The following is a 15043-nucleotide window of genomic DNA, read 5'->3' on the forward strand; positions in this document are numbered from 1 at the left end:
TAGCATCTCGTTCATAAAATGACCAAAGTGTTTAAGAAAAAAAATTTCTTAAAGCTTGACTCTTCTGTAGTCACATTGTATACTAAGGCTGTGGAAAATTAAAAAAAAAATGCTGTTTTCTAGGCTAATATGGCTATTGGAAATTGTTACAACCTCTTTGATGTTAGTCTAGGGTGAAAGTAGTAACATTGAAAAGGTGTGATACTTTTACAAGTGATGGGTGAAAGTAAAAGACACAAACAACAGAACTGCCAACAAAAGTGATTTCATGTACAAAAAGTGAAATCAGAATAATGCCCAAATATATATATATATATATATATAATAATAGGAAATATTTACAATAACAATAAAGTAACAAATTAAACAAAGTATTAAACAAAATCAGGTCAACTCAAGAGTAAGGGGACGCTAGTGAAGCCAAATCAAAGAAATAAATATAACAAAACAATTCTAACTCATAAGCAAACCCCTTACCTCGCTAGAAGTATGAAAAGAAAAAGAAAAGAAAAATCTTCAGCGGCAAGCGTCGCAATCTTACCTATACTGAACTAAAACAAAACAAATACATAGATGGCATTCACTTCTTATCTGGTGTTTTAAACACGATTGACTACGTGTTTGTATGATCGAAGTCGTACAACTTCTTCCCTGTCCACCTTAATCTGAGGACAAAGTCAACTCTCACTATAATCTCTTACTTTTGTTGGCCAGGTAAGAGTTGGACCAAAAAGTAACAAACAAATAATCGAAATTAATATGTACAAAAATCACAAAGTAGTTACAAAATGGGCAGAAATAATACTAGATAATTTTATCCAAACGGAAGTTAAGCGAAAACAACGAATAACAAAATCATGTCAGCAAAAACACACAAAAACAAGATCAAAGGAAAGCGCGCTCTCATCCGCTCTCCCTGGCGTCCTTTTATGTGACAGTGCCACATCACCCAATGATGAGAAATTCCGCTAAGGCACACCTAAAGGATATGACAGGCAGAGATGGGGAGAGAGAGAGACAGAACGGGATGCAAAAATTCCACCAATATACGGCAATCGTAACAAAATATATTCTCATTCTGGCTTAAAAATGAGGAAAGTTTGCTGCCATACCAGGGCTGCAGCAGGCGCAATAATATTACGCATGTCTGAAAATTGTCAATTTTATATTGAATGAGCACTACACTTTTAATTTTTTTTAATGGAGTAAAACAGTTTTACCATTTTTGTATTCATTAAGCTAGTCTTTGAGTCTGGTGGAAGCATTTTTAGCGTAGCTTAGCATAAATAATTGAATCGGATTAGACCATTAACATCTCACTCATAAAATGACCAAAGTGTTTAGATAATTTTCCTTTTTAGAGCTCAACTCTTCTGTAGTTTCATCGTATACTAAGACTGATGGAAAATGAAAAGATGCTATTTTGTAGGTCAACATGACTAGGTACTATACTCTCATTCAGACTGAATAATAAATGAACTTAGCTTGCTTGCCATGACTGCAGCAGGTGCAGTGATATTACACAGTGCCTTAAAATTGTCAAACTTCCCTGCATATTTAAGCAATGCAACCATATAGAAGAAACCACCATATTTCCAGGCGATGTGTAATGTCATTGCGTCTGCTGTAGCCTTGGTATGGGAGCGAAGTACCTTAATTATTAAGCCAAAATGAGAGTATAGTTCCTATCCATATGAGGCCTAGAAAATGGCAACCTTGCAATTTAATACACAATGTAACAACAGAAAAGTCCAGCTTTAAATAGGAAACGTATTGAAATTCTTTGGTCATTTTAAAGTGAGATGCTAATAGTCTAATCCAATTCAATGATCTATGCTAAGCTAATTCCTATTTAAGGTTTGACTCCTCTGTAGTTACATCGTGTACTAAGACTGATGGAAAATGAAAAGTTGCTATTTTCTAGCCTAATATAGCTAGGATCTATACTTTCTTTGCGGTGTGTTTATAAATGAAGTTTGCTGCTGTACCAAGGCTACAGCAGATGCAATGATAGACCACAGATTAGACCATTAGCATCTTGTTCATAAAATGACCAAAGTGTTTCGAAAATTTTTCACTTCACTCTTTTGTAGTTAGTTACATTGTGTACTAAGACTGTGGAAAATAAAAGTTGCTATTTTCTAGACCAATATGACTAGGAACTATACTCTTATTGTGACTTAATAATAAATGAGCTTAGCTTGCTTGCCATAACTGCAGCAGGTGCAGTGATATTACTCATTCATTCATTCATTCATTCATTCATTCATTCATTCATTCATTTTCTTGTCGGCTTAGTCCCTTTATTAATCCGGGGTCGCCACAGCGGAATGAACCGCCAACTTATCCAGCAAGTTTTTATGCAGCGGATGCCCTTCCAGCCACAACCCATCTCTGGAAAACATCCACACACACATTCATACACACACTCATACACACACTCATACACTACGGACAATTTAGCTTACCCAATTCACCTGTACCACATGTCTTTGGACTGTGGGGGAAACCGGAGCACCCGGAGGAAACCCACGCGAACGCAGGGAGAACATGCAAACTCCACAAAGAAACGCCAACTGAGCCGAGGTTCGAACCAGCGACCTTCTTGCTGTGAGGCAACAGCACTACCTACTGCGTCACTGCCTCGCCCTTGATATTACACAGTGTCCTAAAATTGTCAAACTTCCCTCAATATAAGCAATGCAACCATATAGAAGAAGCCACCAGATTATATGTAATATCATTGCGTACTTTGATTATTACACCAGAATGAGAGTATAGTTCCTATCCATATGAGGCCTAGAAAATAGCACCTTTTCATTTTAATACACAATGTAACAACAGAAAAGTCGAGCTTTAAATAGGAAAGTTATTGAACCTCTTGTGACATGCTAATGGTCTAATTCGATTCAACAGTCTATGCTAAGCTAAGCTAAAAGTGCGACTGTCAGACACAAAGCCACAACCATATCACCCTGCAGCCCAAGACCGGTTACTCACTGAAGCTAAGCAGGGCTGAGCCTGGTCAGTACCTGGATGGGAGACCACTAGGGAACACTAGGTTGCTGCTGGAAGTGGTGTTAGTGAGGCCAGAAGGGGGCGCTCAACCTGTGGTCTGTGTGAGTCCTAATGCCCCAGTAAAAGTGAAGGGGACACTACACTGTCAGTGGGCGCCGTCTTTCGGATGAGACGTTAAACCGAGGTCCTGACTCTCTGTGGTCCCATGGCACCTCTCGTGAAAGAGCAGAGGTGTAACCCTGGTGTCCTGGCCAAAGTCCCTCTATCGGCCCTTACAATCATGGCCTCTCAATCATCCCCTTCCACCAAATTGGATCTATCACAGTCTCTCCACTCCACCAATAGCTGATGTGTGGTGAGCGCACTGGCGCTGTTGTCCTTTGGCAGCCGTTGCATCATCCAAGTAGATGCTGCACACTGGTGGTGGTGTGGAGAGACCCCCCCTCATGGTTGTGAAGCGCCTTGGGTGGATGGCCATACACAATAAATGCGCTATACAAATACACATTACATTACGTTACATTACAAAGATCAGCTGAGTTGATAAAAAAAAAAAGGTAAAACTCAACTATTTTACTTTAGGGGTGTTGTGAAATGCCTGTTTTTTTTTTTTTTTTTTTAAAGTGGAGTTTTTTTAAATGCACATCTGCAGTAACTAAATCTGACAATATTTATGTTTATTTGTGTATTTTGAAATCCATCAGTCCTTGAGATGACATCAATCCCAGTCAGACTGAATAATAGAGAATATTGAGGCTTATCACTGCTTGAAAACAGTCAAACTTTTTCCCAGTTATTATTCATCGTGACCCTGATGCTGTCTGCATTCTCCATGTTTCACAAGTACTAAGGGCTTGTATAAATCAAGCATTCATACGACTGTTCATTTTATTGGGTTTACACAGGATCTTCTTGGCAAAGACATTCTGGAGTTCTGCCACCCGGAGGACCAGAGCCACCTTCGGGAGAGTTTCCAGCAGGTACGCCAAAACCAGATTAAACCCGTCAGCCAACACCAATCACATATTTCCCACATGATGTTTTTTTAACAGATCAAGGAATATTTCACAGTGTTTCCTATAATATATATTTTTTCTTCTGGAGAAAGTCTTATTTGTTTTATTTCGTCCAGAATAAAAGCAGTTTTTAATAAAAAAAAAAAAAGAAAAAAAAAACATATAAAGGTCAATATTATTAACCCCATTAAGTAATACTGTTTTTTTGATTGTCTACAGTACAAACTATTATCATACAGTAACTTGCCTAATTAACCTAGTTAAGCGTTTAAATGTCACTTTAAGCAGTCTTGAAAAATATCTAGTAGAAAATTATTTACTTCCATCATGGCAAAGATAAAAGAAATCAGTATTTAGAAATGAATTATTTAAAGTATTATGTTTAGAAATGTGATCTTCATTTCGTTGAAAGAAATTGTGGTAAAATATATAGGCTAATAATTGAGGAGAACTAATAATTCTGACATCTGTGCAAATAAATGAAAAAAATAATTATTAGCCTTTCTGTGAATTTTTTTGTGAACTTGTGAATTTCCCAAGTGATGTTTAACACTGAATTTTTTTCTTCAAGATATTGTTGATAACAATATTTTAAATAGCTAAATGAATTCGTCTATAAATTTACATAATCTTTGCCATGATGACAGTACATTATATTTTACCTGTAATTTTGTAAGATACTAGTATTCAGCTTAAAGTTTTTAACTAGGTTAATTAGATTTGTTAGGCAAGTCATTGCACAACAGTGTGTTGTTCTGTAGCAAACAAATAATTTCTAATAATATTGATTGTTTAGTTTAAAAAATAAATATTAAAAACTGCTTTGATACTTGCCAAACTAAGCGAAATAAGACTTTCTCCAGAAGACAAAAATATAATAGGAAGTACTGTGAAATGTCCTTGCTCTGTCAGACATCTCTTAGGAAATATTTCAATAAAAATAAAATAAAAATTCACACGGTTATAAACTTATTTACAAAAAAAAAGGTGTTAGTTAATTTAATAAAGACCACAATTATTCCTAAATCAAATATTTAACATAATATCTAAAAAAAAGAAATTAAAAGAATTGCATATTATTTAAACTTTATACTTCTCCATCGAGTGATCGGCAAATGCCTTGCGCATAGCCGTGCATTTATACTTCTGCATGCTGTTTGTGTTGCTCTGCAATAACACTTCTGAAACACTAGCTGGCAGTAGGTTTTTATGCTCCTCTATGTCAAGTTTTATCATGGGTGTTGTTGTAAAAAAAAAAAAAAAAATGAGTGAAGAGAGAGAACCCAGTCCAGGAGACTCGAAACAAGCAGAATTCCTTTATTGAGACGTGTTGGTTAATCTGCAGTCATACAGCATCTTTAAAAAGTCCATGTGTCTGCAGAGCCTACTGGAGGTATGCAGTCTGCGAGCTTCATCACAAGTCTGAATTAAAACAATGATTTCCTGTCTATATTGTGTTCTTAGGAGGAGGGGAAATGGCTAAACAAAGCATGCAAATTCAGTATTGTAGTCAGCATGATAACCAGCATATAGGTGTTAGAAACCTGCCCAGCAACTGACCAGATGAGTTAATCAACAAAAGGGTTTCTTTAGCAAGAAAGCATCACCCAAAGACAAAGGCAGAGTCGTTAAAAGCCTGCCCATAGCATTTGCATCACTTTGGTTTAGCCACTAGTCAGAAAGACAAAGGTTAATGTCTCTCAAGGCTGGGCTGTTAATGAAATTACATAATTAAAAATCAAAGAATATAACTTTTCTGTTATATGTAGATTATTGTTCATTTAAAATTAGATTACATTTATATTTCCACAGTATTTTTTCTGAACACTACCTTAATGTACAAGTAGCAAGAACGCACTCAGTCTGAGGCGGGAACAGGCAGACGTGCAGCAACTTTAATCATAAGGTTGAAAAAAACAACAGTCTCCATCTGGAGCTCTTCCACGAGACTCCACACTAGTAAACACTCGCGGCTCTCAGCACTGCTCACATCATCACCGCTGCCACATGTCCAATCACAGAGCTTGTGCTACGAGTCGTTGCAACGTGTAGTTCCATTTTTTGAGAGGTGGGCGTCAGTAGCTATGTTTCCATCCAAAAATGCGAATTTAATTTTGTGCGCAAAACTGGAATATCACATATAAGACATGCAAATAAAGCAGCGTTTCCATCCAAAGAGTTTAAGCGAACAAAATAGACACATCCTGATTAACTGGCGCCAAATATCAACAATAAAAACTGAATTTGCTGCTGTTGGAGAAGCTGCATGAATCTTTTCTTTATTTAATAAATGACTTGTGCCTCAGAAGACAATCCTGACACACGGTGGTGTTTGAAAGCGTGAGACGCAGAGCACAGATGTTGTTGATTCTGGAGGTCTTTAATAATGTAATAACACTAATACTAAGACGGATATGTCACAACGGTCAGTGACCACCTGAGGGCGCTGTAGTTCAACAGGACTCAGAAGGAACTACAGCGTCCCAAAGAGAATACAACTCCATACTTACCACGCGCATACACCGAAACACATACACTGATCTGCCATCACAGCTGTGTCTGTTTTACCGTTGATTATCTGGACTATATATTCTATCATTCCACCACTGTTGATCATCGCATCGTTTGTCTTCCTTGTCTTTCTTGTTCCCAGTTCCCAGTAAGTCTGTTATTCCAAGTTGTTGTTCCTGATCTTGCCTCGTATCTTGCTGTAGTCTAGTTCATGTTTATCTGTCTTAGTTTCTTGTTTCGTTGTTTATTTGTTACTCTGCACCTTGATATTTTTGGATTTTTGTTCACTGTTTTTGCACTATAGTATATTAAAATCTGCACTTGAATCCGCTATCTTTTGTTATTGTTTTGATCACGCTAACGTGACAGGATAAGGCATTTTAGAATGTCCAAAACAACATTTCAGATGTTTTACGATGCGCTCAGCCTGCTGGTTTATCCATTTACACACATATTTATCATCACAATGTCTCTTATTACAAAATCACATGACCTTTTTAATGCACATACTGGAATTTGTTGGGTAAAAGTGTTTCCATTGTAGTTTATGCTCATCTTTTCTTATTGAATAAAACGTTTATCCTACCAAGTTATGTGCATACATTATTATGTGCATTTTCAAAATGTATGCACATCTTAGCGTTTCCATCAACCTATTTTTTTATGTGCATATGCAAAATGCGCATAAGAATATAGGTGCATGGCACTGTAGCTAGTGTCAGCATCAGCCACAGCAAGGGGTATGCGACCGTGCGACCATAGGACTTCGCTGGTTTAGGGCTATGTTGTGCCCGACCATAGGCTTAGAATGACCAAGAGGCGACACTAGTGTAATTTGGGAAACAGCCACTAGAGGGCGCGGTGGCCATTTTGGAATGAAAACTCCAATAGAACAACAGCATATTATAAGTCTTTAAAATAAACTATTAAAAGTGCTGATGATTGTGATAGTAAGTGTTGTATTGTTGTCTTTCAGGTTGTATCTCAGCTTTAATGCGCTTTTTAAATAAATAGATAAAAAACAAAGCAGCTGCTTGCCAACGCGACAGTAATGAGATCCAATGGACGGCCGATCACTTTCACTCCAAAATGGCGGAATCCAGGGCTGTTGCTGGGCGCTGCTGTTGCAATGAAACGTTCTATTGAGTGTCGCCTCTTGGTCATTCTAAGCTGTTTGGCTTGACTCAGAAGTATAAATCAGCCTTTACAAACACTTTAAAAAGAGCAACTGACCCTTTGCTAAGCCACACCCAAAAACTGCCACCCACCAATCAAGGCTTAGCAATTGTAGCTACGGGCAGGGGCTCTGTCAAGCTTTGGAGTGAGTGCATATGGATTGTGCAAATCTAATACCCGGTCTCCTTAAAGTTTGGATGGGATGGTGGAATTTTTTCCCTTTTCAAAACCAAAAACCCAAGAGGACAAATGCCAGCGTGGATTAAACTCTGTGAGGGGCGCTAAAGGAGCGGAGTTAAGTTGGTTTTGTTTTGATATTCCTGACACATTCATTGACAGACCGACAGCAATAACTCACACACCTCTTACACTAAACACATCTAAACTGTGTTTCCTACAAAAATACAAAGCTGGTTATGTTTCACAGCTGTCTTATACCTTTATTTTCGCTTGATATTGTGAGTAATGCTCCGTTTAAGCCTTCGCAATAGTAACGTTAGTCATACTAATATTGAATAGGTCTAATGACATGAGTTATTGATCTGGAAAATACGAATCTGCGAATCTGTTGTTAACTTTACTGAACTTCATATTTCCATCTATTTCAAGCTATATATATATATTTGAAATTACAAATCAACAGAACAAAACTGAGATATGATCACAAACTGAGCACTTGTGATCAATATACTTTACCCGCAGCCGTTTTTCATTAATTTATAATAAGCACACAAACATACTGACAGTAATAGGTAACTTACTATACATTGTTATGGGTCAATAATGCTAATATTCGGCACAAATATATCAGTTCCCCCTTTCTGGCTGTTCTTTCTATGAATGAATTTTGTAGAAGGACTGTCCATGCATGTTTCCTCGTCAGTTAGTAACGCTATTTTTCATTGCACAAGAATTAATCTATCAGGGTTTTTGGCTAAAAATAGAGAAATTACAGTTTCATTTGTTATTGTTAGATTATTTTTAAAGTTCACCTCTTCTGCTGTGCATGAGCTAAGCTGTTGAATGGTCAGCGTATGAGGCGGCTAGGCTAAGCTAGCTTAAATTTGATCAAATTATACTCTCTAATCCGTTGTCTATTATGTCGTGAATATACTCCTGTAATGCATACTGCTGTCCTTTTTTGTCTGGCTTTCTCATATATCTCACCTGTTTGCCAAAAAGGACATTATATCTCTGGCAGTGTCTGACACATTGGCCGTTTCTCAATATGCGTTCTTATCTGTACTTGCGTTCTTGTGTCCTCGTGAAATGTTATCAACCGTCGCCAAAGTACTGTTCCAAGTCAAAGTTCACATCCTTCCAAGTACACATGAAATTCCTGGATGTGTACTTCCTCTGGCCTTTAGCCAAGGATGCATCGAGAGGTGACTTGTGCGAACATTCGGAGCCCAGGTATCCCAGAATGCATTGCAGTGTAACCAGCGAAAGCTAATGGAGGAGGAGGAAGCCCGCACGGTTTTAAAAATACTCCTTTACTGTGTCCCAAAATAAAGTTTAAAGAGTTTTTCAGGCGAGAATGTAGTTGTTTTTAACTCGAATCAGCTTTAACGATGTGGCTCAGCTTATGCGGACTCCGACTCCCAGCCTGCCAGCGGGAGCTCCGTCATCAGCTCCCCCGCCAGAGCAGCTTTACTTCGCTTTTTGTCTTTGTTTACCAAGTTGCTTGACGTAATCTTTATTTCTTATCGTGTATGTCTTTATTTCTTATTTTGTGTATAATTACCATTGTAGTTTAATAAATCTGATTATCAAAGACACGTGTATAATAACTAATTTTAATTCACATTTATATGAATATATGTGTACATTTTCTTAAATCAAAAATGTAGATTTATAATATTAATATAATATTAATTAAATCATTTTATTGTTAATGTACAGTGAAACTGATGAATCCATGGTGAGATAAGTGACGTTATGAAGTACACTGCTGTTCCATTTGAAGAAGTACGGGACTTGTGTCCTCGCCTCCTCGGGAGTTCGTTCTTCCAAGTCTCAACCTGGCAAGTCTGAACTTCCAAGGATGCAAGTCCGAACTTTGCGTACTTGGTATTGAGAAACAGCCATTGTAAAAGCCGTGCCAGGCATGAAAGCTTGACAGGCGTAGCGACAGTAACTAAGGAGGGCGGGGCTTAGCAAAGGGTCAATTTTATTCAACTTTGTGTTGGAAAATGTGATGTTAGGTTCTTAAATCAAAGCAAGTCAATTGCTGTGAAATTGTTGTGCATGTTTATTATGATTATTATGGAAAAACTGCCATACAAACACTACATAATATAGTTTTTTTCTTAAGACAAAAATGTAAAAGTTCTACCTAGAGTATTGGGAATGTTTCTAATCCCTTTTCCAAGTAAAAAAAAAAAGTAAAGCAATTTTTTAAATCATCCTTCTACTCAGAGTTTCCTCAATCATGTGGTCCTTCTTGAATTCAAAATGAATTTCAAAAGTGCTCATATTTGCCAAGCTTTCATTATCAAACCATCAATTTCAATCAAAACGCAAGCATTTCTCGTGCAATTCCACCAATAGAAAAACATCTAAGCTGCTTTCATCTGATATTTTACAACCCGTGCTCCTCTGTATGTCTACTTTATTTTCATTTCTACAAAAAGAAACATCTAAAACAAGGCTAACTGAGAACTCCATCATCTCCAGAGCTATAAACGAGCTCTGGGGTGACATTATGAGAACATTGCATGCCAATAAAAGCACATTTTTCTCAACGCATCCCACAACCCTGTGACTCCCTGCTCCGGTCAGCACTGAGTTTAGCTTGTGGCTCTCAGAGAAGTCTGTTAATAGGTGTTGATCGGCCACTGCTGAGAGTTTCTCCAAGTCCATTGAGGACCTATAGAGTGTGATGAAAATCAGACGAATGTTCGCTTCCATATTTGAAGAGGTTTTCTCTATTGCACCTGTTGTTGTTTGTCTTCCTCTTGTTTGATTCCTTTGCCAATTGACCCTTCGCAAACCCAGACCAACTTCTCTAACTGATAAGATTTCAGTATCAGTCATGGCACTCCCCTATCAATTTGTGAACTCCTCAAGTAAATAGTGAATAACTTTTGGGTAAAATGACTGATTTCAGAGAGAGTCGGATGAAAAGGTCAGCGTCAGGTTTGCGTAGGGTGTGCCCTATCCAATCCATCTTCTCTTCCAGATTTCTGCCTCTACTGGGGGTTAAATCCTTCCCCAAAGGTCGGTGTTACTGATCGTGTCAGCCCAGCAAATGTGGAGCATCTGTCTGGGACGGGTGTTGATGAATGTCTAGATTCTTCGGGTGGTAGTTTTGGTTATCCTCCAGGTTTCAACCTTGTACAACAATACTGCCTTCACAGTTGAGCTGATGGGTCTTGGTGGTCAGAGTAAATTCTCTCAAAGCCCAGATGTTCTTGAGCTGGATGAAGCGATTCTTGCTTTGCAGATTTTTGCTTTAATGTCTGTATCTGTTCCACCCTGCTGGTCGATGATGTTGCACAGGTAGATAAAAGACTGTACCTTCTCCAGGGAACTTCCATTCAGGGTTAAGGCTGATTTATACTTCTGCGTCAACCGCACGCGTATGCTACGGCGCAGCCTGTGCGTTGACCCATAGCCCTACGCCGTGGCCGCCAGCGTCACTGACGGGCACCTCTCAAAAAATGTAACTACACGTCGCAACGACGCGTAGCGCAAGCCCTGTGATTGGTCAGCTTGGTAGCCGCGCAAGCCCAATAGAGTGATTGTTTACAAGTGTGGAGTCCCGTGAAGGAGCTTTGGATGGAAAGTTTTGTTTTGTGTTTACCTCATAGTTAAATTTGTTGCATGTCCGCTGATTCCTTTTTCAAAAAAAAAAAAAAAAGAGTTTGAGCCACTTCTACATTCAGGAAGCGTTCAGAAAAAACAAAACAGCAGCGAAGAAACTCGACACAGAGGAACATTAACACTTCACTGCCCACTAGCGTTTCGGAAGTGTTAATGCAGACCAACAGAGACAGCGCGCAGAAGTATAAATGCACAGCTACGAGCGTTACATGTGTTACGCCGGTCACTTGAAGCAGAAGTATAAACCAGGCTGTACTGGGTTGTTGCAGCTCAACATCCACACAAAGAAGATCAACTCCAGCTGCAACAATCCCTTTTGTATAACATGGCAGAAATTGTTGAATTTTTGGGAACTTGGGAACATTCATAATTCTTTTATAACTCTCATTCTTATTCATTTATTAATTTGTAAACCGTGAACTCCTCCTAGTTCTCGGATTTTCATAGAGCTGACTCCTACTTCTCTTTTTAAAAAAGCACCGCAGTAATCTTGCATGTGATTTGTCTTGAATTCAAAATGATTAAATTCACAGAATATTGACGTTCTGATTGGCCGGATGGCATGTCAATCAAACTATCAGTGAGTGAAGTGTCAATTATTCCTCAAAATCTCCTTTCCTGCTCTTCACCTCATCCCATTCCCTTATCTGTAATCTTTTATCTCTATTCCCCCTGCTTGCAATCCTTTTTAGCCCCCCAACCCCCCCCCCCTTTCATTTCTTTGTCTTTCCCATCAGCATTCACTTTGCATTTCAATATCCACACACGCACATTTATGCCAAACTCAAGGGATGATCTTGTGGGCACTTGAAGGGTGGGCACAGTGTTTTTTTTCTCAGTTTTTTTTAACTCCCCGGACGATTTTGCCCTCAATATTACGTGCTCCGCTTCTTAAAAGACCCTCGAATCCTCTCGGAAGGCCAAGGTTGAGTGGTCAGGAACGCCACAAAGAGATTTGTCAAAGTACTTTCACCCGTTTCTTTACTGCGTAAAGTCTGTTGACGGCTGATAAAGACCCCTCTGGCTGACATCCAGAAAAGCCTTCAGATAACCGGCCGTCTTAGAAACCGGAGACCACACAAAACACGCTCGCGCAGACACCTGTTTCTGAGGCTTATCTGCGTCTTATCTTGTACTTCTGAAGCCAAGTGGAACAAAAGCCGACAATTTATGCGTAGCGAGACGTGTGTTATTGTTGGCCCGTGCTTTCGATATTGAGTGCCGGCAGATGTCAGAGGCTAGAACAATGTACATTCAGAGAGTTTCTTGATGTTGAGGACTACTGGAGGCTCACTTGACAGATTCTTTACCGGCTGAAGATGAAGAGAGCATTTTTTATGATCGTTTGTCAAACAGGAATGAAGAAAGAAAACTGGAGAGAGATATAAATCTCAGATGCGCTTCTCTGATATCGAAATCCAGATTTTTCCGGCTTCCCAAAACTTAACTTAAACTTTACAATCGACCTTGTTTTGTCTGGTCAACTTCATTTCATTTGTTAATGTACATCTGTTACGGCCCAAACTCAAAACTGGCTCGAATAACAATAACAATCAAGGTTTGAACCGAACACATGGAAGACACAGACGTTGAATGGTTAAATTGACGTTCCGTCAATATGTTTAATTTTTCATAAATCATAAGTTTTCGAAAGACAAAACATTAACAAAAATCAAGTAGACAGGTAGGGAAGCTAAGGTAAACAGGTCTCTGACTAAACTGTTTTTAAATGGACAGATCTTACCTAAACTCCCGTGAAAGAAATAAAAATAGGTGAATCTTCCGGGCCACTGCTTACCTTCGCTAAACTAAATAAATAACAAAACGTGACTATGAAAAATAAACCCCTACCTGCTACAAACCAAAGTATCAAAATAAACAAACTAGTTAACACCTTACGAATTAAGAATCAAAAGATTAACATGAACAAAACACTAAAAGAAACGGCATCTGGATGAATGATCGCCGGGCTTGTGGAGCACCGCCAGCCAGACCGCCTGAGCGCAAGCCACCACCGAGCTGAGGGAGGGCGAGAGACTGCAAGATAGAATGAGAGAGAGACAGAGACGCCATTGCTGTCAGCCTTATATAGTGGGAATCCCCAGTGACATCACGGGCATCATCCAATCCTGGATAAGCCGGGTAGAAACACTCCTCCTAGTACTCGATCGCAACAAGCACAAACCGGCAATAAATACATAGATTAATTAAATAACACAGACCCACGTAACAACATCCTTTCCTGTTATTCAGATCTGCAACACTACAAAAAAGTTGAGAAAGGGGCAGTTTAGGGTTAGTATTCAAAATTGGTTAAATAATAATTTGCAACTTTAATTATGACTTGGTGCAAAAGCAGCTTCCAAAAAAGGGCCTTTAGGAGCAAAGATGGGCCGAGGATCGCCAGTTTTCGAGCAAATATGTGAGAAAGTTATTGTGTTCAAAAACAATGTTCCTCAAAAAAGGATAGGAAGACATTTGGATATTTCACCTTCAACAGTGCATAACTCAATTAAAAGATTCAAAGAATCTAGAGGAATTTCACTGTGTAAAGGACAAGGGTTCAAGCCTAAGCTGAACAATCGTGATATCCGATCCCTCAGACAGCACAGCATTAAGAATCCTCATTTATCTATAAGCCATATCACCACATGGCCTCAGGTCTACAGTGGCAAACCTTAACTTGCTTGCATGTTGACCTACTTACTTTGGATAACATGCACATTTATGCATGTTAACATCAGTTAATGCATGTTTATCTTACAGATGTGGCCACTGAGAATACGCAAGAGAATGTACGTGACCACACAATGCTGCGATACCATGCAGAATGGTCTAGCACAAGAAAGTCATGACCAGCAGGGGTCATGTTATGTAGCATAGTGCACATACTGAACTGATGTAGCAGCTCACACACAGAGAAACAAAGGAAATTAAATAGGCTAATCATGATTATCGCATCAATAGTATCAATAGTTTTTTTTTTATGATGGTTTCTTCGCTGAAAACAAAATTTTCACAATGTTGTAGATCAACTTACAATAGCAATCTAAAAACCTAGCTCTGACTAGCATCCAACTTGAATGTTGCTAGTGGTGTGAATGTTATTTTATTAGAAGCATAAAAATAAATGCCTCAACTCCTGCAACTTTATTAATCATGATTTCGTTTCACTTCAGTTTTTTGCTTTTTCAAAACGTCAATGTTCTCCTTCTGTTAAAGGAAACTACCAATGAACAACTGCATTTTCATTAACTTACATTTAGTAAGATTAATGAAAACAAGAAATGTAATGTTCATTGGTTTTTTATGTTAGTAAATGCTAATATGTTCTGTGTTTCCTCCGGGTGCTCCGGTTTCCCCCACAGTCCAAAGACATGCAGTACAGGTGAATTGGGTAGGCTAAATTGTCCATTGTGTATGAGTGTGAATGACTGTGTATGGGTGTTTCCCAGAGATGGGTTGCAGCTGGAAGGGCATCCACTGGGTAAAACCTA

General features: G+C 38.7%; 1 protein-coding gene across 7 annotated transcripts in view; it reads left to right on the top strand.

Annotated features, from left to right (window-relative positions):
- arnt2 (aryl-hydrocarbon receptor nuclear translocator 2) overlaps window positions 1–15043 on the top strand; it is a 179285-nt gene that overhangs the window by 98343 nt on the left and 65899 nt on the right. For all 7 annotated transcript variants that reach the window (XR_012382515.1, XR_012382516.1, XM_009302938.5 and 4 more), the window contains 1 exon segment: window positions 3924–3998. Coding sequence is in view for 5 of the 7 variants with exons in the window: in XM_009302938.5 (XP_009301213.1) it covers window positions 3924–3998 (75 nt within the window). In the remaining 2 variants the exon portion in view is untranslated.

This window comes from Danio rerio, chromosome 7, assembly GCF_049306965.1.
Source record: "Danio rerio strain Tuebingen ecotype United States chromosome 7, GRCz12tu, whole genome shotgun sequence".
Lineage (NCBI taxonomy): Eukaryota > Metazoa > Chordata > Actinopteri > Cypriniformes > Danionidae > Danio > Danio rerio.